Source organism: Paramisgurnus dabryanus, chromosome 20 (assembly GCF_030506205.2).
Source record: "Paramisgurnus dabryanus chromosome 20, PD_genome_1.1, whole genome shotgun sequence".
NCBI lineage: Eukaryota > Metazoa > Chordata > Actinopteri > Cypriniformes > Cobitidae > Paramisgurnus > Paramisgurnus dabryanus.
The window spans coordinates 26,361,740-26,387,948 of NC_133356.1; the positions used below are offsets into that span (position 1 = coordinate 26,361,740).

Sequence of the window (26,209 nt, forward strand, 5' to 3'; positions counted from 1 at the left end):
AGTGCTACGCTTCTCATTAGATCATCAGCATGATACCTGCGGCCTATGCACACTGGAATAGTCCACAATTTAATATAAGCCAAATTATACAACTTAAAAATTGGTTTAAATTCAAAACACCTGAGCATACTATCACAATTTCCTGACTGAAAGACGTTCAGAAAAATAGAGGTTGGGGGTTGGGCCACTTTTGTCCAAACTTGTTCACCTGGTTTTTAATGCATTCCCAGAGAGACAGACAGACACAGCGAGAGAGATAGTATTGAATTACTTTACCTGTAACATGAAATACCCCCTTACTGACCACAATCTTGTAATAAATCCTGATACCTTTCAAGTGTTTACACCGCAAGTTTACTAATAAATATTTACAAGCATATGTAGGCTACATACAGGGCTGTGACATGCCCCCTAAATAATTATTAACCAATACTTGATGTTTTTAATTTAATAACATCCCCCTGATTTTTGATTGTTTTAGTCCCCCAAGTGTTCAATGTATGGTTACGGCCTTGGCTACATATATAAATAAAATGATACTTTGTCACAGCAGATTGCCATTTTCACTTTCAGTAAAGTGTTTGTGTGTCACCGGTAAACACCTACACACAGTTTCCTGCAGTTTCACCTGTCAGGTATCACAATTTGCATGTGATGTATTTCAATCGAAAATGTTTAGTGGTTTACATTTACAAAATGGAGTAAGAGAATTTCGATGCGTCACATGCTTCTACCAAATATGGTCCGAGAGGAAAAAAGGTGAGACTGTTTGAGAGTTAACCCCGCCCACATCCTGAGTCCACCTGACGTCACTTTACTCAAGCAGGTATACATAATTTGTCACCTGTGGAGTTTAGTTCAGTCGTTTGGCGGATTGCCTTCAGGAATAAGCTCAGCATTCGCGAACTATTGCTTTGGTTGGATTTTATTCGTATTTCTAAGGACTGTTTTGGGTAAGAGGATCTCAGAGTTTAAGCCTGATATTAAAGACTAAACAGTTAAAGACGTGCGTCCACGATTGTGGAGTTTACGGTGTGCGCGCGAGTTTTACAAACGGAGTGATTTTAACACCAAAACCATTTGCTTTGTTTTTTCTAGTTAATATCCGCGATGAAGGTTTTAATCGCCCTGCTTGTTGGAACGTTTGTGGGTCTGGTTGCCTCACAGTGTAAGTAGGCCTATTTCATTTTTTTTTTTTTTTTTTTTTTTTTTTTTTTTTTTTTTTTTTTTTTTTTGAATAACTACTTTCTTGTCTAAAGTGTTTTAATGTATTATATGGCAAGTAATTTTAAGTGTGTCTATGCGATAAGCAACAGTCGTAAATTTTTATTTATTATTGTTAAGCAAAATAGTTGGGAAATAAAAAAACAATGAGATCCTGGGTGTGGTTCAGTATGTAGGGGGATGGGAAGGACTCTCTGCGGGCTGGTTGTGTGTACTTACAACACCTGCTTGTCCAACAAATACAGCTTGTTAAATCGACTCACCGTATGCTTAAAGTAATTTCATGTCAATCTACTTACACAGGTGAATGTCCGACTATGAAATGGGCGAAGTGTGATGGTAATCCGTGCACTTGCACGCTTCAGCTTGGTGTGGATAACACCCAGAATATTGACTGCACAAAGTGTAAGTTTCCCTAATCGTTTTAAAATGGGTCTATTTTTTTTTTTATTTTTTTTTGGAAGTGTACTAAAGTTCAGTGTCCCCCCACAGTAATCCCCAAGTGCTACCTTATGAAAGCGGAAATGCATCGTGCCAGGACAGGCCAGAGCACTCGATCAATTGGTGGCAAGCCAGTAGAGACTGCGTTTGTTGACAATGATGGCATCTATGACCCAGAATGTGAGAATGATGGAAAGTTCAAGGCTAAGCAGTGTAACGGCACCGATGAGTGCTGGTGCGTCAACAGTGCCGGTGTACGCAGAAGTGATAAAGGAGACAAAAACATCAAGTGTGAGCCTGTGGAGACCTAGTGAGTATGCCTTGTTGCCAACAAAATACAAATATTGCCTGGCACACCCAGAGTTGTGTGGTTTAAGGTGTGCGGTTGTTTGTAGGAAATGTTTTGTGGGAACTAAAAATGGTTTGACACTGCCTTGTCTGTCTGTCTTTCAGTTGGGTTCGTCTTGAAATGAAGCACAAAGAAGTAGTTGGAGCTTTGGATGCCACCAAGCTTAGAACGTATGTTAATAATTTAAAAAAGCCATCTAGTTTCAAATCTGGCTTTCTGTAAAACACACAAGGTGATATTTAATGCCTGAATTCCACTTAAAATGGCAGTGGTTTCTTTTTTTTTGTACTAAATGTCCATTTGTGTTCAGTGAAGTCTGAACAATGAGTGACTTTTTATACAAATTCATGAATTGAGTAATATCTTGGGTCTTGCTGTTGGGCCACGGCATTGCAAAAAGTGATTGTTCTGTTTCTCCCTTGCAGTGGTATCGAAAGTGCTTTCCAACAACGTTACCAGTTGGATAAGGGACTTGTGAAAGACGTTCAGGTATAAAGAGGCGGTTTCCCGGACAGGGATTAGACTAGTCCTAGACTAAAATAAATGTAAGAGCTGTCCAAACTGAAAACAACTTGCACTGACATATCTTAAAATACACCAATGCCCTTTGTTTTGCCTCAAAATGCACACAGGTAATGTTTTTATTAAGGCATGTTTTTTTAAACTAGTTATATTTCTTAATTAAACTAAGGCCTAGTCCTGTTTTAAGCTAATCCCTTTCCAGGAAACCACCCAATTAAGTGCTTGTTTAAAATCTCATCCTTGCAAATGCACCCAGTTTACTGCATATCTACAGACTCTAACATCTCTTTCTTTCTCCAGTATGACAAAGCTGGCCGCACTATTGTTGTGGATGTTGAAAAAGACAAGGCGGATAAGAAACTTGACCTGGCCCTCATTTCCTATTACATGGAGAAGGATGTAAGAATCACTGGCTGCAGTTCACAATCTAATGCTTGGGTTTTAATGTTTTGTATTTAATGTTTTGCCATTGTTTTACAGATCAAAGTTCTCCCCCTGTACTCTAAAGAGCAACCCTTCGAGCTCAGTGTTGAGGGAACTAAGGTGTCCATGGAGAACGTCCTGGTGTACTATGTAGATGCAGTGCCACCCACTTTCACCATGAAGAAGCTGACCGGCGGTGTAATTGCTGTTATTGTGGTGGTCAGTCTGATCGTCATCGCAGGAGTTCTTGTTCTGGTAAGCACTCAAATGCTTGTGAATTGTTCTTGTCATTTAAAAATGCACTTCTGCGTAAGTGTAACAATGGTTCCTCTCTGTTCTCTAGATCTTCCTCAATCGACGAGACAAGACCAAATACAGTAAAGCACAGGTTGGTTTTCCTTCTGTTATTCTCTATTTTTGTATAATTATTTGACATCTACTTTCAAGCATTTCAATGTTCATTTTATTTTTTTGCAGCCCAGAGAGATGGAGACCATGTCTTAAGCTTGTAATCACACACATGAACTACTTGAGTCCAGCACTGGGACGTGTCCTGCGCTGATGCATAGACCTGCTGTACATTTTGCTTGTAACCTTTTCATATAGGGGGTAAATAAGTCTGTTACGTGCGTAGTACAGTTTTTAAATGGCGTTTCACTGTTACTGTTTTTAAATGGCGTGTTACTGTTTTGCTATTTAATGAGGGCTCTTCAATTGGATCAATATTTTAACTGTACAGTTTGTGTTTAACTTGTAAGTTTGTTTTTAATAAAAGTTGTTTTAAATTCCAACTTTGTCTATTGAGAGGTACTTAAGGATTTTGTTTTAAAGCGTATATACCATTTGGTATTTCTAGTTTACTGTATGCTATTCAAAGTATGACTTAATACCCTTTGAAATGCAGACCGTCTAGTGATGTCTTTATATTCTTTCAACTGAAGCAAGCAGGAAATGTTGGAGCCACACCTGTGTGTGTTTTTTTTTTTTTAACCACAAAGATTTGAATAAGGTTTACTTGTATGGTGAAAGCTCAGTTCAGGCAGAGTAGGTTTTGCTTGTTAATCTACCAAAGTATTATGTACAATTCATTGTATGAAAAGGTTTGGCCTGTGCAAGTCAAGGTTATATTAAGAATACTTATGGTGGGGTTTCATTTAAGTAACATCTTTCTTTTTAAACCTATATCTAGTTTATATCCTCCTCCAAACCTGTAAATAGACTTTTTTTAATTCTTTAACCGTTTCTTAGACAAAGGGACTGTTCATTAACAAAGCAGCTGACCGTACGCGTGCACAGCATAGGACTAATAATTAAACGAGAGTCGAGCGCATTAGCTCTTTGTAATACAGGTCAGACCTGTTGCTCGAGTTTCGGGCAACAACAATGTCACAATCATCTTGCTATGACTAAAGCACAGGTCTAAAGAAGATCACAACCACCTTTTGTGAACTATGTTTGCTCTGAAACTTCGGTTGATGTGTTAAAGTTTAAAGTGGATATTAATGAATGACCAACTTCTTAGTAACTTATGTAATGCATTCCCTCACCAAATGAATGGGAATTTTCAGTAGGTGTGTTTACGAACCATTTTCATCAAATTGAAAGAGTTAAATTTGACTTTAAATTATAGCAAAAAGGAAATGTTATTTAAAACCAGGTATCTGTGATTCATGTACCACAAGCATTTATGGATTAAATAGAGCAAATGTTTGGCCTTGAGAGCTTTAAAGTATATTTTAGTCGAATGACTCAGACTCTTGGTGTTTCACCTGAAAAATCCCAACAAAGCTCGGTTGGCACTCCCTTATTTTGCTCTCTGGGTCTCTTTCTCATTGCTTTGTTGATGAGTTTATCCAGTGGTTTTCCCAGAATTGCCCGAAGCATTTGTATCTCAGACTAGTTCGGACAGGTTTGGGTGGATCACGTTTAGCCCTCCCCCAACCGCACTAGCACCTGAGTCCGTAGTCACACAGTCTTTGTGTTTCCATGGCAAAAAAGGAGGGACTAGATGACAAAGCCTATCAGATGAGTGTGGGTCATGGTAGAAAAGGACATTTCTCATCTGTGTTTCGGTGCACACTATCGACGATACTCCAACCTATGTGACTATAGACAGTAAAGCAAAACCTGTAGGTTGTATAAGAACAACACAGTAGGCCTACACTTATTTATAAACTATTAACCCTTGGTTTTACAAACATATTTGGGCCATCTCAACTGGAAATAACTTGGATTGACAGATTTTAAAATAAGCCAGTGCCATTGATTTCTCTCAAGATATACACCAGCAACATCTTTTCCTAAAGATGTCTAAACATCATAATTTAGCTAAGGCCTAGTCCTGACTTCAGCTAAGCCTTGTCTGTAAAACCAAGCCTAATAGCTGTTACAGTTAATGCCAATACAGTTGTTCATTCATGTTAGTTCGTTATGCATTAACAACTTTTTGATTTTGATTTGACAGATAAAAATGCATTTGTTGGCTAATTGTACAAATAAACATGAACTATGATTAATAAATGAGCAACCTTATTGTAATGTGTTACACAAAATCCCTTTGTTTTTTTTAAATGAGTTATTCTGTATTTAGATCATGTTTACACTTTGTAAGTCCCCACTCTGCATTTTTGCTTTTATGAGTCAGTGCTTCTGGTTAGCACAGAAAGAGATCAACGGATGACTAAACTTGTTTGGTTACCGTCTGAACTGTAGGGCAAATGCTTTCGTACAACATACCAGAGTAGTTTATAAAACAGATCTGGTTCAGTGTAACGTTTAGTTGTAGTATAGGAAATCTGTCAGAGGAACAAAGTGCTCTTCTCCAAATTAAAGAATAAGGGGAACGGGAAACAGACACCTGTTGTTTAATTCCAGTTGATTGGGAACTAGTAGGACACATGAGAACCAACATAAAACATTTGAGTAATATGCCAAAAAGCTTGCAGGATTAGACTATAAATAAATTAGATAACAAACAAACATTGAGAGCTAGGCTTAAACACATGAGCTACAATAAAACCTCTCACTATCAATTATAAATATTGAAATATTTGATTATAATCTGTATGCACAGTATTATAATCACGTCACTAAAGTACTTTCTCATCATAAGTACTTCATGCGCCAATATGTATTTAATAAAAATGATACACTTTTATTTTGATAGCATGTTGAATGTTTATTATTTAAAATATATAAGAATTAAATAAATACATTTTTGTTGACATCATCTATTACAGGGTCCCTTTTCCAACAAACAAACACATGTAATTAATAATTTTGTAATGCTGGATAATAAGCACACCACAGCCATTTTGTAAGGACAGTATCACATCACAAGCATCTGTTTAGATTACAACAAACTTCCGGTTTCATCACAATTCCATCACGTACTCACTCTACATGCTTGTACATGAACGTGACGATATTCCATGGAACGTGGGAATGCCGGAAGGTTAAATAATGATGGGTTACAACAGACTTCCAATTTTATCGTAATCCCATCGTGTTTTCACTCTATATGAACATGATAATTCAATGGCCCGTGGAAATGGGAGCTTAAACTAAAGCACTGCTCAGTCCTGATCACAAAAATTGAGTAAACTACAAAAATTTATAAAGTAGATTAAGTGTACTAAATATGATAAATAAAAAGTGTGTTTGGTTAGTGTTTTGAGTTCATATGAATATATTACTTGCCTCAGGCATCAGTAAACTAGTTCATCTGTTTGAATTTTTATATAATGTTGTAAATTTGGGTGAATCACGTGGAACCTGCCCCATGCGAGTCAAATTTCACCCATAAAAATATCAAATTCCCTATTATTTACATAATTCACATTAGCATAATTAAAATAAAATCATATTTTTATTATTTTGAAGTAGAAAGAATATATTTAAATAGTAAAATATATTTATGAAGGTAGTATTTAATGTACTGCCTTAAATTTAAGATGATTGAAACAACTTTGTTTGAGAATCTAACAAGAATCAACTTTCTTGTTACATAAAAATCCATAAAAAAATCCAGAGGACACATTATTGTACTGATATACTTCATCGTCATACATCAATATTTGCTGTAGCTGTTAAAATACACAGCTTCATTATGAAAAATGCATGTAATTTTGGAAGACTGAAGAATATGATTTCATTTCCATAATGTAAATATACTTAGCAGACAAAGCACACTGATCTAGGGCTGGGCAGTATATTGAGTTTGAGATGAGACAATACCGTCTATATCGATATGGTTTAATATCACCCTCCTTTGCAACAGAAGCTCTGGCAGAAATGCACACTGATGTCAGACACAAGCATCTCACATGTTGTACAGCTGTATATTTCCAAACAATAAAAATGATTGTGTTATCTCACACGAAGCTTTGACTTGCATGTAGACGTTTATTCCACCTTTTAGAAAATGAAGATATTTATTGTATCGTCATTTAAACCCAAAATGACTGATCAGTATGATTTGGTCAGTATCGCCCAGCCCTACACTGATCCTTGGAGTGCATTCTGGGAATTTCTAGGAGGCCATCATCCAAAAACTGGGAAAGACCTCTAACCCTAACCCAGCACCAATGGAGACACAGTCCATAAGAACACCAAAACTCCACCGGTGTGTGTATTAAAGCAAGGTGGGGGCTTTGCTGGGTCTGCAGGCCGCTGGTGGAGATTTGCTTCTTGATTCTTTGCTCTTCAGCTCTCCAGACTGGACGAGCATCAAGGCTGGAGCAGATAGATGGTGGGCTGCTGATTTTTGCTGTTGGGCGCTGTTAACATAGCTGGCAATGAGCAGTGCCAGGTCTCGAAGCTGAACAACAGGGAAACAAACAAGTGCTATAATACTGTACTCTGTTCTGTAACATCAATGCATTTTGTTGTATTTACAGTGTTAATGATATACTGTTGTTACATGAAATCATCCTACATAATGTAAATAACATTACATTGATATCAGTAATATTTACTAAGTAAGGCCATGTCAAAGATTGAAATTAAAGTGAAATCAAACTTTGATGCCTAATCTCATCATCAGATTCAGACTTCATAGCATCACACTTTAGGGTCACATTTTCCACAGTTTTTATCTGTGGTAGAAATTAAATATTTGTAAAATCAGTATGCTGTACTTACCTTACAGGTGTCCATAGCAAACAAATGTTTCTCTGTGGGCTTGTCTTTGGATGTCCCAGATCCCAGAGCTACTACCAGCATAAAATCCTGAGCCGACGCTCCAAACGTCACAATGTTTTTATGAGGGTAAGATGCTAGAACTTTCTAGATAACAGAGAAGGTCAACGTCGCTCTTTAATAACATTTAAAATAATTTGAATAATGTGAAAGATTAAAGACCACCATGTTTACTTACTATTGAGTTGAACTCCAGTACGCTAACTCCATTTTCATGTACTGCCAGCCAAACACGTGTGTTGTGTTGCAGAACTGGAGAAACAGGCTACAGTACAGGACCAAAGTTCAGTTACTAAATAAATTATAGTTGGAAATAAAAGTGTCTATTGTTGTGAATTTATTTTTAGTTCATTGATGTAATTGAAGCAGTTAACCTGCACTTAAAAATCATTCAAAAAGTCGAAAAAGTACTTCCAGCCTTAAAGGGACAGTAAGTATGATTTTAAGTGTTTTATTAATCAAAATCAATATGTTTATTCATAAATATGTCATCATTGGTGTCAAATGAGCTCTGCCAATGATCTGACTTTTCTTTGTAAGCTTTGAATTTCTTCTCTTTACTTACATTGAACGGGTTAAGTCCAAGGACGCTTCCATGTCGTTTCGGCATATTGATAAACTATAATAGCAGAGAGGGACAAAAAGCACTAGCCTACCAACGTGTTTACACAACGCGTTTTCATTCAGAACACGTGAACCAGCTGACACGGACAAGTAAAACAGTGGTTACATAACGGCTACCGTAGTTGCGACACGCATTTGGAAAGGCGAGGTGCTTGAGAGCACTGTTCGTTTGAATGCAAAATACAATTTCACCACTAGATGGGGGTGGGGGTACTCCCTTTAAAGGAACAGTATGTAAGAAATTTATATCAATTAATCATTAAATGGCCCTGAAATGTCACTAGACATTAAGAAATCATTTTTATTTCAAATACTTATATCACTGACAACACCAGTCCGGCCAGGATATTGTCATTTAAAAAGTGGAGTTGCAGCCCTCAACTGATGTTTATGTTGTCGTTTGGTATATTGGCCACCAGCTGTGTGATTGCAGCACCAGTTTCAGCCACACGTTTTGTGATTGCAATACCAGTTTTGGCCACAATCCTACATACTGTTCCTTTAAGTCTTATTTTTATGTATATGCACATAAAACATTATCATCAACAAAAAGCAAAAAACTTTTTATTTGTTTAGCTGTTTATTTACATGACAATGGCATTTTGAGGGCAGAAAAACGCCAATTTTAGCGGTATGTACTGGTGGGATGAATTGCAAATTGCAACCAAAAGCACACCCCTCAATTTCAAAATGCATATTGTAGCCAGCACAGGACGAAACGCGCTCTGTCAAACAGTTTGTTCATTTTGGGCTACTGTAGAAACATGTGTATTACATGTCATCGCTAACTACTGGCCTGGCATGCATCGTGGATCCATGTGAACAGGGGATTGTTTTGACAACACTTTAATCTGTATGTGAAAGATCATTATCAAGTAACGTACTGTATCCTTAAATCTCACCTCAGCCTCAAATAGTTTCGCTCCAAACAATGTCCACTTCCGAGCTACGGTCAGGTAGATTCGTATGCACTCAGAGGAACTTCGACCCCTCAGAGATGCCCAGCGGATGGACAGCCTCTGCATTAACTGCCTGTGATTATAATAACATCAGTAAGTATCAACTACAAACAGATAGACTGGGTCTATATAATAGTTTGTCACTGGAGGCACTGTAGATACCCCATCTGCTCTTCAGTACAGGCGTGTCTGTAATGCTTTGGGAAGAAGCGCTCAAAAACTTGCTTCAGGGTCTGCTTAGACTTAGTCTGTCCGGTTCCCGAACCACCCGGACTAGAAAATGGACGTTCAAAGTCCCCAAACTCCACCTGTGTGATACAAATGCAACAGCATGCTGCTAAGTGTTTCCATAAATTTTTTATAATAATTTAAAGGAAAACACCACCGTTTAAATTTTTTTTTCTAAATTCTTACCTCAACTTAGACAAATTAATACATACCTATATTTTTTCAATGCCAACACTTAATCTTGTACAGTGCGTCGTGAATGTGTTAGCATTTAGCCTAGCCCCATTAATTCCTTAGGAGCCAAACAGGGATGAATTTAGAAGCCACCAAACACTTCCATGTTTTCTCTATTTAAAAATGAGAACTATATTGTATGGCGGATGAGCACTTAGTTTGCAGCACTTCGACCTTGTGCGCTATAACATCACTCCTGACTACTCCTCCTCTCGCTTAATCTTCCGTCAATATTATTGCGCCTGAGGTCGAAAGACTGCAAACAAAGTGCTCTTCTGCCATACAATATAGTTCTTATTTTTATCCGCTTAAAAATCGCTACGTTTTATTTTGTGCCACCATACTTACTTGTGTAACCACTACATGTAAAACATGGAAGTGTTTGGTGGCTTCTAAATTCATCCCTGTTTGGATCCTAAGGAATGAATGGTGCTAGGCTAAATGCTAACACATTCACGACACACTGTACAAAGATTAAGTGCACGCATTGAAAAAAGATAGGTATGTATTCATTTGTCTAAGTTGAGGTAAGAACATAGTAAAATATTGAAGAAGGGTGGTGTTTTCCTTTAAATTAAGTAATTTAACTTGTGATACTATGGTGAATATTATTGCTGAGATAACTGCATTTTTGTAAGAACTTATGTTAGAGATCAGATTCAGAACGATGATCAAAATATACACAGAGTTTTAGTTTTAGGTGGGTAAAAGTGCCATCTAGTGTAAAATATGGGTTGACGTAAAAACTCGTCTTTGGCAGGGAAGCGATTTAACAATCACACAGCCGTGAACTATACCTGTGCAAGCAGAGCGGCCATCTCTAAAGCAAGCTCTTTGTTTACAGGAAAATGACCTGCTGTTATTTCTTCATTTGTCTGGTAAGCCAGCAGGAAACGCTCTCTCTCAGTCTCTCCTCTCATCTGCTGTGAGAAATATAACCTACAGGGAACAATCTGGAAGTCAGATGCAAACAAGTTACCTTCCTGTTAAAGCTCACAGTCCTATTCTCTACTCCACCTGTTCTTATATGTGAGTTTGATCGTCCTGCTGTTCTCAGATTTGCCTGCGTGATGCTCCTTAGCCGCCTGCTCCCACTTTGCAATAATGTCACAAATCTGAGGACGCACAACATTGATTCTACAGTAACGAAGTAGAGTTTGAAGAATGCATTAATGTACGAGTATGGGTTTGTGCTTAACCTTCAGGTTTCCCTGTAGACAGTGTTCAAAGTCTCTGCCAGTGGGGTCGTCCGAATAAAGACTAAAACCAGAGTGGCCGGTCTTTCTCACGCCCGTCTCCTGGTTCAGACGGCTCTGAAATTCCTCCACTGTGGTTGAAGCATCAAAACCAACAACCTGGCACGTGAGGGCAGACAATACAAAAGTATCAGTACAGATGGAAGATCATAATCTTTGTTACGCTGGACACACCTACTCTGTCTTTCCAATAACACTTAACATTACATTTTTGCATTGGCAGTAAATCACTAGGAATTTCCTATTAAACCTACAACATGTTCCTTCCTGCAACATTAAAATGCTCAACCAATTGAGCCACAGGAGAACAAATGTAAATATTTAGTGATGTATGTTTAAGTTTTAATGTATATTCACAGTTAAGCTGAGATCTATGCTAAATGCTTTCTGTTTCATTTGTAATGTAAACAGCTTGAACTTAGTCCTTCATAACATAAACAAATTCTCTTTCACAGGTGTTGTACGTCAAGCTGTTTTGCATAAACCTGGTAAGTGTTGTTAAGGAAGTGCACGGGCACGCTGAAGGGTAGGGAGTGATGATAAGGGTTCCTTAGAAGGATGGACAGGATCTCCATACGTGAAGAACGAGCTTGCCGTTCACCTTTCTGCTGCGTCCGTTCCAGCGAACGCTGGCAATAGATGGCATACTTTCCCATTTCTGTCCTGGGAACAATGCAGAACTCTGTGTTAAAGGTGTGGGATGGGATTCTTGGGAAGTGCACGGAATGCTGTGTGATTTGGGTTTTCTACCTCATATCTCCATGCCGCTTAAGATGCAGCTGCAGAAGCCAAAGAATGGGATGTGTGGGCAGAAAGAGACCGACGCACAAAGACAGAAACTGCCACCCCTGGGTAGGCAAGAATAGAGAAAATGTAAACAACGAGTCGGCGTCCCTTTGTGGCTTTGATCCCAAGTTGAGTTTCAAACATAAATGCAAAGACTCCCCCTTGTGGACATCAACAACAAAAGTGTACTGTTTTGTGTGCATTTACATAATGTGTGTCTATACCCTGTTTAAACTGTATTGTACAAATATGATATTGTGTATATACTATATAATGTCTATTTATGTGTGTGTATATTCTTTACATTTATATGTGTGAATATCTGTATTGTGTACATTTTGTACATTATTTGTATACTTTATGTACAGTAGTGGTCAAAAGTGATGTCCAAGGCCAAGGGGGAAAATTTGCGCACACTAAAAAAATACTTGATTATGTTTAACCCAGCGCTGGGTCAAAAATGGATGAACCCAACCCGCCGTGATGTAATTTAACCTATTCAGGGTTGTTTCAACCCATTGTTTTGGTCAAATATAAACATTTTCTGGGTTAATTTAACTCAACGGCTGGGTTTGACCCCTTCTGGCCCAACGCTTTTTTTTTGAGTGAACAATATTTGTTGTTAAGGCCTCTTGGGTTCGATTGAACCATCAATATATTAGGTGTATGGTTCAAAATATACAAAAAACACTGACTTTAAGGTATTTGTTTGACAAATAATTTGGCAAAAACGCAAACCACAGTGTAAAGTCTGGGATTTATTCGAATATATGAAAAATGCATAGAAAGTCAAACAACTCGCATGTAATAAAACATGACAACTGACACTGACTACTGGGGTCTTTATGAATTTTGTCCAATTGTTTTGCCAAGACTTTTTTTAAACATGTTAAATAAATCTTTGGTGTCCCCAGAGTACATATGTGAAGTTTTAGCTCAAAATACCATATAGATAATTTATAATTTTTATGTTAAAATTGCCACCCTATAGGTGTGAGCAAAAATGTGCCGTTTTCAGGGTGTGTCCTTTAAAATGCAAATGAGCTGATCTCTGCACTAGGGCAGTGCCGTGGTTGGATAGTGCAGACTAAGGGGCAGTATTATCCCTTTCTGACATCACAAGGGGAGCCACATTTCAATTACCTATTTGTTCACATGCTTGCAGAGAATGGTTTACCAATACTAAGTTACTGGGTTATTCTTTTACACATTTGATAGAAGCACTGGAGACCCAATTATAGGACTTAAACATAAAAAAGTCAGATTTTCATGATATGTCCCCTTTATATCTTCTCATAGCTGAGCTTCAGTTTTTACTCCAAACACAACAATGCAAATGTTTTAATCCATTCAATATTCAAATACATAGCAACAATTTCCATCACTGTCGGCCACTACTGAACATGTCGGGCCTTGTAAGTTGCACTGTTTGGAGAATGGAGCAAAGACTTTCACCCACCACTACATTTTTGTGTTTTGGTACAATATGTGATTCGATTTTAGCCTCTAACCTGCAGTGGTCCTGGCTGTCCGTGCGGTTGTCTCCTGCGAGTTTGTTTAATAAGCTGACAGTAGATTTCAGTCTGCAGCTCCGGATGGGTCAGACACACTTGCAGAGCACATTGGGCAAGAGTCACATGATAATCTATGGCTGGAGTGTCAATGGCGACATTAATGAAGAGCTGACATGTCTGTTGAAGGAGAAAGATCTGTCTTGCAGTTATGCCCTCCAAGTGCGTATTAAATTAAACAATTAAATGTTATAACCTTAAAGAGCTTTCTAGCTTCAGTTTGAAGAGCCTGGGATGGGAGGGTGGTGAGTGGAGACGAAAGACCTTCCTTTGTGAAACACAGTGTTGGGTGTCTCCAGTACTGAGACCCTGAGAACATTAAGCAGATGCTTTTATAAAGAGTTTAAGCCAAGAGAAGCCAATCTTGCATTTCAATAGTTAGCCCAATCATTAGCAGCTGTAAGACTCGTACCTGGATCTCCATCCACGTTGAGGAGTTTACCAACCAGCTGCTCGAACTCAGTGCCCACCTGCCCCACTGAAGTGCCCGCTGCCAAAGACAGGTGGTACAACCAGGCCGTCTACAGGAGAGGAAAACAGACAGACATTAAACTACAGTGTCATGCAGAACTGCACAAATATATATGCAAAAATGCTGTTTGTTAGGGAAGTATAAAATGCTTACACACTGAAAAAAATGATTCATTCAATTTATTTAAGCTACATTTATAAACAAAAGTTTTTAGTTTTGTTTTGCTTTTCTATTTTATTTTATTTTTTGTTTAAATGTAGCTTAAATACATTGATTGCAACCACTTACCTTAAAAGAAATTGGGTAAATTGAATGAATCATTTTTATTCAGTGCATGATAAATAATAGAGATTAAAAATCAGGTAAAAGAGCTAATGATAGTACAAAGTTGATGGAGTCGGGTTGAGACGCTCACGTAATGCACCTCACTTACGGCTAATGTCTAGGAATAAAATTCATGCAAATGTAAAGAAATGTATTTGGTTTTAAGCAAATATGAAATGATGGAGCTTTGATTCTGAAAGATGACTTTGCTGTCGTTTAAAAGTACCCTATGTAATAAAAAGTGAAAACTTTTCCTTTTCAGTTTTGCATACCGATAACAATGCAGTCAAAATGATCTCTTTTCACATGGATCAAAACGCTGTGCTATGCATGCCGGTAGTTAGTGATGTCACACGATGTTGCATGAAGTCATAACGTAAATGTGCACTTTAAAACTTGTTTTCAAAAGTTAGCATTTTCCGGCCCAAATAACACCATTGTCATGTAAATGAACAGCCAAAACACACAAAAGATTTTTGTGTTTTAGTTAAAAATGGTGTTGTGTAAACACCAATAAGAACACACAAGGTTTAGCATAGAAATATAGCTTTAAAGAAAGTAGAAACTTGTATTATTTTCTCTAATGTTTTCAAATCGTGAGAAAATTGCCATTCTAAACAGTGACACAGGGCAGTGCAGTCGCCTGTCAATGACATTAATATCCACTTTACCCTTTGTTACCGTCTTTACTTACGTAAAAACCACATGACAACAGTGTCGTGGACAAATGTGGAAGTAAGTGTATAGCGTCTTTTGGGCTACCCGCTTGTTTATGGACTAAGATTCCTCTTTACCGTCTGCCGCTGGTTGTGTCAGCAAATACAGTTCCCATAATACAGTTGCATTATCTGGATGGAGAAAGCTTCACGGCAACATTTAACTAAACATAGATGCTGATCATGCTTGTGTTTTACGTGTTGGGTGAGTTGTTTTGATTCGTAACCCTTCAAAAATCGTATACTATTATATCGATCACAAGATTAGTTTTTAGGCTGTAATCAGTGCGTCTTCCTTTGGACGATATACTGCAGATCAAGAGGTATTGTACAGCAATATAATATAACGCAACATTCAATGGTGTCATGTCCTAATGGTCAGAATTTTCAGACATTTACTAAATCCAGTATTGGATAGAGTTTGTTACCCTAGCAGCTACAGTGTAACTATCATAATTTTACATCATAACATCACAATAAGATTTGTACTGTCAATACATTACGTGAAAAATCATTGTATATTATAAGTTTGAACCCTTTATTCTGTGCTGTGTTAACACACCACCATATTGGACTAATAATGTAACATCTATGACTGACAATTTAGTTTTGAACATTACATGAAACTTTAAATAATGAAATAGAACGATGTCATCAAATGCAACATTTATAAAACTTGATTACCTTATCCGTCAACATGATTTTTTTGTTCCCGTCTGATTGATGACCATCAGCGGTTGAGTCAAAGACAACAAATCCCATTATTCCACGCTGCTTCAGGGTGTCATTAATCTACGTCATTGTTATTGTTTTGATCTGGCGCCCTCTAGTGGATGATTGTCTATATTGCATTTTTGTCTTGTTTTTAATACAAATATCTAAAAATTCTTAAATTAAGATGCATTTTCTTGATGAGCAGAATGACCTAGGAAAATAATTTAATTGAATTTGTGCTTAAAACAAGCAAAAAATCTTGATTTTCTTTCCTAAACACTTAATTCAAAAATAATTCTAGAAATAAATTGCTTACCTCATTGGTAGATTCTCTTTGCTTGTTTTAAGACTTGTTTTGTCATTTACAATCAAGAAAACACATCTTGATTTAAGAATTTTTAGATATTTGTACTTGAAACAGTGCAAAAATACTAGTAATAAAGTAAATTTTTGCATTTTTTTCCAGAAAATGTTCTTCTTTAAATATATATATAAAAAAATAATTAAAAAATATTAATCTTACCCTGGAGGGCCGGAGCACTGCAGAGTTTAGTTCCAACCCTGATCAAATACACCTGAGCAAGCTAATCAAGTGCTTCGGCCCTCCAGGGTAAGATCTGGGGAACCCTGGCCTAGGTTGATACCTCGGGTTTTATAAGTTGCAGAAGAGCACCACCTGGTGGATAATAGCGGTATTGCGGAAAGCCGGAAATACTCGTCATTGGCAGGGAAAGAGTTTATGTAGTAGTGTACTTACATTATCCCAAAAGATCCAAGGATTTGTAAATCCAGAGAAATTCCTGTTTTAAATAATGGCTCATCCCTGGTCTCCTTTGTAATTATTGCCCTTATTGACATAATATTCATCCTCAGTTTCTGATTGTATAAACTATGGCATCATGAGTGGACAGACACTGAAGTGGTGGTTATCCAGCATCTAACACACAGCAGTTGTGCATTACAGCTAATTCATTATGATGGAAAAATAATGTGATCAAACATACAGGTAAAAAAAACATTCATTCATTACCTCATCCAAAAACATGACTAGTCTCTGGATGATGAAAACAACATCTCACATCATTCCACTCTCTTTCATAACGTCATTAAGTTTTACCGTTCTTATTGTGTTATTGTGTAATAGCGACCTCTACAGGTAAAAATGCTACATATTGTGATTTTGAAATCCATATTGTGAAGCGGTAAAATCTAGAATATTATGTTACAGGCTTGTAAGAGAAAATCCCTTCATACCTTCTCATGAGGTGAGTCGATGAGCAGATATGTTGGACTCTGATTCACTGGTTGGATAGACAGGGTGTACTGAGCCGAGACTTTTTCTGATTCACACGACTTATCCACTTCTTCCACAACAGCCTCCCAAAGTTTGATCTGACCCAGAGGAAACTGAAGAGGGAAATCGTGGAATTAGCACATGTACACACATATAAAGCCCTGGGTAACATGACCTTGATGTAAGAAGATAGAAGACCTTATCCTCTTGACTCCTAAAGCAATACAGCGATTTTCCAAACAGTGCACACCATACATGTTTCGAGTATCCATACTTCACCTTAAAGAGATAAAGAGAGCACATAATTGTATGTGACCCTGTCTGAGAAATCCAGGTTAAATGGGATATTTACCAATGGGATGCAATTGGTAAATGGGAATATTTTGCCAATGGGATGCAATTTAATATATTATGTGATTTCATTGTTGTATAGGCTAATGAGACACTGTACCTTCATCAGGTGTCCTTTCATGACTGGCCGTGCATCAGGATGTGTGAAGAGAGGACTGGCAGCTTTAATTCTCAATACACTCTGCAGGACCCTCAGCCATTCCTCCAGAAGGTTTGGTGAATCGGCCTTCAGATAATGTACACTCTTACCTGTCACCACCTGAAATGTAACATAAACAATGTGAAAGCCAGTAATTCATGCACGCAGTAATTCTTTACCTATACACTGTACCCAGCGTACCTGAAGTATCTGTTTCCCATCACCACGTGCTATAGTGCTTGAAGCATTGAGCTCAATCTGGCCTTGAGGCTTACGAATGACATTACTCTGAAAAATAGTTAAAAAAAAAAACATTCAAAGCAGAATAGTTTTATTGGTGTCTTACACACTATATTGAAGCTGGAGGCCAAATGCATATCAAACGTGTTGGTAACCTATGTCCTGACAAAGTGACATTTATTATAAAGTTATATTTATTATAATTCACAAATAATTAACATTATAGCAAAAGCGGTGCTAACCCTGCTTCCGAGCACGGTTTCATAACCCTGGGTTAATTTCATAAATAACACCGCTTTTAAATTACAAGTGTGAAATGATTCTTAACCCAGGGTTAAAAGCAGGGTTTAGAATGAAGATATTCCAGGATTAAGCTCAGTGTGAAAAGCCCTAATAATGTGTTTTATCCCAATCATCCGTGTCATTTTACTCACTGGTGACTTGTAATATAACAGCTCCCCGTCTTTCAAAACGAACCAGCGTCTTTTCCATGTTTTCTTCCAGGTCTTTACCATCTTCAGCAGGTATCCAGACTTCTCCATTGACTCCTGGCACACAACACATTGTTAAATGATCCACCATGTGTGACATTTATGAACGCAGATATGTGCATGCGTGCGTGTCTTACAGTCTTGTCATTGTCACTGCTGGTGGAGGAGGTCTTGGGCAGTTTATTCTCTGGCTCTGAACACTCAGTGTCAGTGGAGTAGGCATCGGGAGGGATGGCGTAGTCGCATTCAGATGTCATTGAAGACAATGACACGGCTGAGAGAAACACAACACATGTAGCGGGTGATTAAGTGCAGTTGTGCGAGGGTGTGAACATTTCTGTAGTTCAACTAGTAGAGCATTGTGTGAACAGTGCAAAGGTCATGGGTTTGATTCCCAGTATCACCTACCGAATAAATGTATACTTTATTTATAAGTCGCTTTGGATAAAATGCACAAATTTAAATATAGGGGTGCGCGGGACAAAAACTAACGCGGGGTTAGTTGTAACACAGATCGTTTATATTTTTGCACAGGGTTGAGCGATTTGTTTTTTCCGTATTGTTTTCATGCTGCTAAAAGACGATCTCCCACAAATTTATGGAAATGTATAATGTTTTTCCAGAGAGTTATTGATGAACGAGTGTTTTGGTGGCATGTAAGTAAATAAAAAATTTTCATCATATGTTTTTTCGGTTTCTAAGTTGGGTGTGTAAGATACCAAAACCAAAGTTATGTCATCTTAATAAGTGTCTTGTTGAGAAACAAATTGCATCATTTTGAAATACTGTATGTCTGCAGCTTTTAGCAACTTTTTTTGGAGGGCTTAAAAATATTTTCACAGAGCAGGGTTAGTTGTAACGCTGTGTTACAACTAACCCCTCAGCAATAATGATATAAAAACCGCTAACGTTAGTGTAATTCTTGCTGTTTTTTTTTATGCTACACACAAATGATTGCTGGCCGCCAACAAAATAAATGTGCCTGCCTTAATGTGTCAAAATTTATTTTTGTTCATATCTTTAATATTGATTGAATAAGGTCACGTCAAAGATTGAAATCACAATGAAATGAATGGCTAAAATCAGACTGATGCTCATTATCTCAGAATTTGATTTTGAGACTTTAGTATAGTTTTTACAGACTGGGTCACATATAATTTTTTTTTTGTCATAATTGTACTATTTATTCTAACATATTTAGACATTTGTGTCCATTTATAATTGAGCTATGGTTAGATGAGAAATAATTAGTGTAGATACCTGTCTATTATAGACAGATATATAAACAATATCCACTTTAAGTTATCAACAAAATAGTATTGAAATATTTGCCTGCAAACTTAAAGTGTTACAACTAACCCCCTGCCTGTTACAATTAACCCCACCTATGGGGTAAGTTGTAACGTTTGCACTTCTGTCACATTTGCTGTAATTGTGGGTAAGTAGAAACAAACTTCAAATGTTCATTTGTAGCAGAGATTTGTGTGTTGCTTGTGTAATAATATAATTAATCAAACTCAATTTTTTTATGATTAAGTCAAAAACAAAAAGCATTAGGTTGTGCCCCCCTCTCCCCTACAGTTCACATACAGTACCTCTCTTCAAAGATCGTGGGCTTTCGTGGCTGCTGCTCTTATTTGGGTCTGATCCAGAGGTGTTGGAGCTGCACACAGACACCGACTCCTCTCCAGAGTTACACTGACACTCCTCTTCTTCCTCCTCTGAACTGGACGACTCCTCTGGGAAATCATTAGGGCTTAACAATGTCGCCCTCTATAGGTAATAATAAAAACTTTAAGTAAATGAAAGATCCTGTTTGTAATTTAAACAAATTCATACATGTAAAGAATAATGCCGATGAAAGATAGATCTCTACCCCTTTAACTGTGGTAAAGACAGGCGAGGTGGTGTTCCTGTATATGAGGGATGTGTACAGCATGTAGGCGGGGCAAGATGATGAGTGGGAGGAGTCTGGAAAATAAGAAAATTCAAGAATAATAAAAGCCAGATGGAAATTAAAATAAATGAAAGTTTTTGAAACCCACACCTTTATTAGAAACATCTGTGCATGACATCTCTGATAGACGAATTCCAGATTTTGCCACAGCATATATTCTGCTCTCCTGTATGCAACGAGAACCGACCACTTAGTACAAGAACTAAAACGTTATCCGGTTTTCATTTCGTCTCATATGACTCACCCAAGAAGGCAACCTGTGCAGAGGAGGGGTTGGTGGTTTGCTCCCCGGCACGGCTGCGCAGGCTTCGGGTGTTTCGGGTTCTTCGGGCGGTACTTCAGCCGGTGGTTCTGCCTCAGGATGCTCTCGTTCACAGGTCTCCATCCTTTGCTCTTGATCCATGTCTGTCTCGTGAGGTCGGAGAGGACGTAGCATGCTGATGGCGTTACGTGTCCGCCCGTGCTCAGCTTCGCTGTACAGTGAAGGTTGGCTCAGGTGCTTCTTGGCTAATGCCAAACTAACATTAAACGCGGTGGGAGTGCGCAGACGGGGCTGTTTGGGAGACGCGGGTGTGTCTTGGGAATCTTGGGAAGGGGTGGGACGCTTTGGGGTGAGGGCTGGGGTTAGGATAGGACTAGGGGTGTTTGTGTCACTGGAGGAAGATGAGGAATCCAGACATTGCGATTGGAAACGCTTATTTAGGTCATCTGATGACCCATCTTCAATGTCCGTCTTCTTTCCATCTTTACTCCTAGAGTTTTTAGTCCCAGGTATGAAGAGATTGAAGAACTCAGCGTGCTGCATGTCGTCGTCGAACAGCGAGCTGCTGTCATCAGAGGTGAGGTAGGTCTCGCTGGTGGGTCGGTTTAAACCTCCAAACAGACAACTGTCCCCTTCTGAAGCAGATAGGACAGAGATCCCGCAAGATGTTGTGTCTCCAATGTTGTCATGTTCACCTTCTTCCTCAGATCCCTGTTTCTGGTGCTCTGCTTCTGGATCACAATCTAAAAAAGAACAAACATAAGATAAAAAAGTCTTTTTTAAGGACTCCTTTAACAAAAAAATTAAGTTATATATTGAGTACCATTTAAACCAAACATTAACTAATGGGTGTTCATACCGGTAGAGGGTCTTCTGCGTGTTCGGTCTTGATCCGGCAGGGTACTGATGCTTTTCTGGGATGGTTCTGGGCCTGCTAGTACCTGAGGGTTCTTTCCTCTGATCTGGAAACAGCCAAATGTCAGACTGCTGAGTCGCTGCGCTTCACCTCCATTGGGCTGGACTGGGCCACCAGTACACAAAGGTGTCATGGCTAGGACACAACATAATGACACGAAACTGGTCAGCTCCAAAAAATGAAAGGAAACAAATGGCTATGTCTGCTTTTCTGAAAATATATATAGAGTGGATTTTGAATAGTTTTTATTTTTTTTGAAATGCAGAAATTTTGTAAGCATGTTACATTGGAGTATAAACCAAAGCTCGGTTTTGAGAAAAGGCTTTGCAAAAAATGACTGTACACACACACAACACGTGCATAGTAGAGGTCTCCTCTGGTCCAAAGAAATGTACACAAATAATTTTTTTTCCGAACCTGACCCGAGAAAAAACTCTACACCGACATAGTGGCAATTTTTTTATATTGGCAGGACCTGATTGTGAAAGGTACCAACGTGTATGCAGTCAGCCCGCGCACGCACCAGAAAGAAACCCTGGTGGCCTTGCAAGCAATTTGGCCCGCTGCTCCATTTATTTTCATTTGTTATTTAAAGACGACACCAATGACGGCAGGTCTGGCTCAACTAAAATTAACGTACCGCCTGCCACACGATGTCGCAAGATCCCTTGGCACACAAAAGGGGGTTTGTAAAAGGACTCGCACATGAGATAGTTTGAGTTTTTAAGGTCCGTTTGGCAAAAACACATTTTTAATTACCCAAGACCCAATGCCGCTAATATTATACCTGACCCGTGTCCAAGGCACATGTGGAACTTTTAGACCCGAACCAGCTTGGGTCTCAGGTGCATAGTTTAAAGGTGACATAGAATGATTGAACAGAGTATTTATCCTTGTTCTGTGATGTGACATATAGGCAAAAATGTTTTTGTTTGGGTCTGTAATGCCTTAGAAGCTTCCTGAAAACCTCTCTCAGATAGCTCTATTAGGGTGGGGGATTTTAAACAAGTGGTTTTGCACCTATTTGGCTCCCCATACTGGCTTAACCTGCAATCTCATTACTGATTGGCTGACTTTGCTGCCACTCAAAAAATGTAGCCAATTATTTTAAAGTGGAGGGGCAGTGAGATGCCTGTGATGTCATGAGCATCAGTTTTTCAGATTGGGCCGTTTTCTGGCTGACATTTCTAAAAGAGGAATTTCTATGAGACTAAGATGTTTAGCATGTTTAGCACTTTTTGTATGTTTGTAAATGCGGGTAGACTACCATTATTCAACAAAGACAAGGTAAAAATGGTTTTTCATTCTCTGTGCCCTTTAAAAAGACATCCACCAGGACAATAACTGGAAAATATTACCACAAAAGAGGATCAACAAATATTAATAATATATAAAATTTTAGTCGATGTATGCTTCATAACATGCTTTTTGCTTTTGTATGCATTTTGGTATATTTGAATAAAACTGAGATTCCCTCATACGCTGTGGTTTGCATTTTTGACTAATGTATATCATATACGCTATATTTTGATGGTTTAATCAAACAGGAGGGGACATTATAATCATATGTTACATACGAACTGTGCAGTTATCATTTAAAAGAAGAAAAAAAACATGGCACTTTAATCAAATTTTCTGTTAAAAAGACATAAAGTAATTTTACATGTGGTGCCTTAATTACATGGAAATGGTCAGATGGAGTGCATTGCACTATGAGATACAGTATTTTGTGCAGTGCATATATATACTGCCAGCCTGGGTGCCAGCCGAACTTAGCTCCGCCCACAACATTTCAGGTCGTAAAGTTCGGTTTGGTGTCGCTCCGTTGTGGCGCAACTATGCTAGACCCAAAGCTAGTCGAATCAAATTGTCAGGGAGGGCTATATATGACGATGGACAGATGATCAACAGTAATGTAATCAATCACGTCACCGAAGAGCGCTCGAATGGAATTGCAACTTACCGTGCACGACAATGTGGATATAACTAGGCGTCGTTGCCAACTCCTTTTTGGAAGCCCGTGGATGAAGTTCATCTAACTTAAAGAGAGTCTGACTGTATGACTTAGTAATGATGTAAGTTTCATTGTAGCTAGCAGTTCAGGCTGCAAAAGGACAGACGCCATTTCAACATACGTCACATACTCGGTTGCTCGATTAGTTGTAGGTCTATCTAAGTGAAGAGGCATTTTTTGTCCTGGTTCGGTTGGAGCACGCCCCAAAATTGCAGCTCAATGGAGCGGTATCCGACTCAAATTATGACTAGAATTTTGATTATGACAACGTTAAGCTAATATACTGCAGACATTAAGAGTAGAAAAGTTTAAGATCCATTACATGTGACAATGTGCATAAATACCTTGCACTTGTCTTTTCAGGTCTTGTATCTCAGACTCGTGTTGTTGGTTGATCTCTCTCAGAGAGGCATTCTCCACATCAAACTATAAGAGGTCACAAATAAACATTTACATGCTTTCTCTCTCCCCCTTTATTTATTTTCATAACACAAACACACACGCGCACGCACGCACGCACGCACGCACGCACGCACGCACGCACACACACACACACACACACACACACACACACACACACACACACACACACCAGTAACAGACCTCATTCAGCTTCTTCATCACCCATTCTTTGATCTTGGCTGCTTTTTCCTCCACTGTCTTGGCATCTTGGATTCGGTTCTGTTTCTGCAAGGGTCAGAAATTGGTCAGTACCTCATACCATATCAAAATAGATCAGACGCATCAAAATCGACTTTTTATATTTACAGTTTTTTTCGATTGCTAAACGACAGTGGGCACAACTGGAGCTACATGTGCAAAACTCTAACTACAGTCTGCACTACCAAAAGTCACCTGAGCACAACTCTTAACATATGGCTCAAAACAGCTCCGTGCAGCCAAACACTAAACACAACCCTCACTGAGATACAGTTTTTCTGAATTGCTAAAACACATTTTTTGAAACCATCACTCATTTTCTCAAAACCTTAAACACAAATCCCAATTTTAAACACAATTCACAGAACCCCTGACTCTTCTAGCAAAATCAAACAATTGCTTCAAAACCATTTCACTTGTACTCAAAATCAAACTAAGCTTTCAAATCATACACACATAAGTCTATATGATAAAACACTACAAACATCCATTAGACACTACCTTAAAAAATGGAAAACACAACATCCAGGAGATCTGCTTACAGAAAAATACATGTTTATTGTACATAACAACACACTTGACAAATACTGTTAAAAATCTATATTACTGTAATCACAAGTTTAGTTCAGTGAATATAGTGAATACTTTACTATAAAGACTGCAAGTAATAGTAAGTTTTCAACATTACTGTAAGCAGCACTTGTATTTTGTAAAAAGTCATCAATCCAACTGCAAATTTTGCCAATTGCATTGTCTCTGGTGTGCTTTTCTTCCTCATACTCTTCATCTGCTTCTCAGACTGTTTACAATCCACATAATTGGTAAACAATACCATTAGATAAAAGTGTGTAGAATTTTGAGTTGTTGTGTTTACTCGATGATAACGGTGTTTTAGTTGTGTTCAACTTTTGCCTGCCTGTGTTTAGAATTTATAAAACAAGTGCATTGCAGTGTGAAATGTGTGTTTTAGTGAGAAGTTTGTGTTTAGAATTTTGCAAAAAGAGTGCATGATTTGACAAATGGGTTTAGGCCACTATGAATTTGGTTCAGAGATTGGGGGTTAGTGTTTTAGCAATTCAGAAAAACTGTAACACACACTGTCACTCACAACACACTGAGAGGAAAAACACTAACATCAAACACCAATACACAAAATACTAACTTTATATCTTTACAGTTTTAACAATTTCAGTGATGTCACACCAAGTAATGTTTTCTTTAAAGAATGATTTATTGATTGATTTATCACATTATTTTTTCTAGAACATCATAATTTTTTAAGGTAAATGAAAATTAGCAGTTTGCTTCAGTTGTCTATAGTAATTTACGGAATTACAGTAATGAGAAAAAAAGGTAGAAACTTAAAGTACATGAAAGGTAATATTAGTATATATAAATGAAATTGGAATTTATATTTATATGAAATTGCAGTCAGCAGTGTTTGAAAGGCACAAGACTGAAATCAATTGTGTTTTGAATGTGTGGTTCACAGTTTTGACAGCAGTGTTTTAGCATTTGAACAAAGTGCTGTAAATCCAGAGTGTTGTGCAGGTTGTGGTTAAAGTCATGGGATAAGTGTGTAAAGTTTTGAAAACTGTGTTCAAGCAATGAAAAACAAACTAGAGTTTGGTCCACATGAACTGCTGCTGTGCAGACTGTAGTTAGAGTTTTGCACATGTGACTCCAGTTGTGCCCACTGTCGTTTAGCAATCGAAAAAAACTGTAAAGTACATGAAAGGTAATATTATATATAAATGAAATATATATATGAAATTGGAATTTATATTTATATGAAATTGCAATCAGCAGTGTTTGAAAGGCACAATGCTGAAATCAATTGTGT

General features: G+C 38.0%; 2 protein-coding genes across 2 annotated transcripts in view; one reads left to right on the forward strand and one right to left on the reverse strand.

The window, feature by feature from the left end:
* The first annotated feature begins 798 nt into the window (after nt 1-798).
* On the forward strand, nt 799-3,750 carry epcam (epithelial cell adhesion molecule). The gene is made up of 10 exons (XM_065297334.1): nt 799-953; nt 1,099-1,168; nt 1,528-1,629; nt 1,717-1,975; nt 2,119-2,184; nt 2,440-2,503; nt 2,837-2,935; nt 3,017-3,214; nt 3,303-3,347; nt 3,437-3,750. The coding sequence occupies exons 2-10, from the start codon at nt 1,111-1,113 to the stop codon at nt 3,461-3,463; spliced, it is 918 nt and encodes a 305-aa protein (XP_065153406.1). The 5' UTR covers nt 799-953; nt 1,099-1,110; the 3' UTR covers nt 3,464-3,750.
* Nucleotides 3,751-6,111: 2,361 nt separating this feature from the next.
* Nucleotides 6,112-26,209, reverse strand: part of plekhh2 (pleckstrin homology domain containing, family H (with MyTH4 domain) member 2) — a 50,962-nt gene continuing 30,864 nt past the window's right edge. The window contains exons 5-30 of the mRNA XM_065297335.2: nt 24,310-24,393; nt 24,051-24,132; nt 21,636-21,827; nt 20,759-21,519; nt 20,605-20,680; nt 20,434-20,528; nt 20,153-20,330; nt 18,695-18,831; nt 18,501-18,614; nt 18,028-18,114; nt 17,788-17,946; nt 17,535-17,615; nt 17,297-17,449; nt 14,229-14,337; nt 14,013-14,125; nt 13,757-13,936; nt 12,210-12,307; nt 11,945-12,122; nt 11,403-11,558; nt 11,221-11,318; nt 11,001-11,142; nt 9,904-10,049; nt 9,685-9,814; nt 8,337-8,423; nt 8,102-8,245; nt 6,112-7,778 (exon numbers count right to left, since the gene is read on the reverse strand). Coding sequence (XP_065153407.1) covers nt 7,593-7,778; nt 8,102-8,245; nt 8,337-8,423; nt 9,685-9,814; nt 9,904-10,049; nt 11,001-11,142; nt 11,221-11,318; nt 11,403-11,558; nt 11,945-12,122; nt 12,210-12,307; nt 13,757-13,936; nt 14,013-14,125; nt 14,229-14,337; nt 17,297-17,449; nt 17,535-17,615; nt 17,788-17,946; nt 18,028-18,114; nt 18,501-18,614; nt 18,695-18,831; nt 20,153-20,330; nt 20,434-20,528; nt 20,605-20,680; nt 20,759-21,519; nt 21,636-21,827; nt 24,051-24,132; nt 24,310-24,393 — 3,966 coding nt within the window. The 3' untranslated portion in view covers nt 6,112-7,592. The remainder of the gene's footprint in view (nt 7,779-8,101; nt 8,246-8,336; nt 8,424-9,684; nt 9,815-9,903; nt 10,050-11,000; nt 11,143-11,220; nt 11,319-11,402; nt 11,559-11,944; nt 12,123-12,209; nt 12,308-13,756; nt 13,937-14,012; nt 14,126-14,228; nt 14,338-17,296; nt 17,450-17,534; nt 17,616-17,787; nt 17,947-18,027; nt 18,115-18,500; nt 18,615-18,694; nt 18,832-20,152; nt 20,331-20,433; nt 20,529-20,604; nt 20,681-20,758; nt 21,520-21,635; nt 21,828-24,050; nt 24,133-24,309; nt 24,394-26,209) is intronic.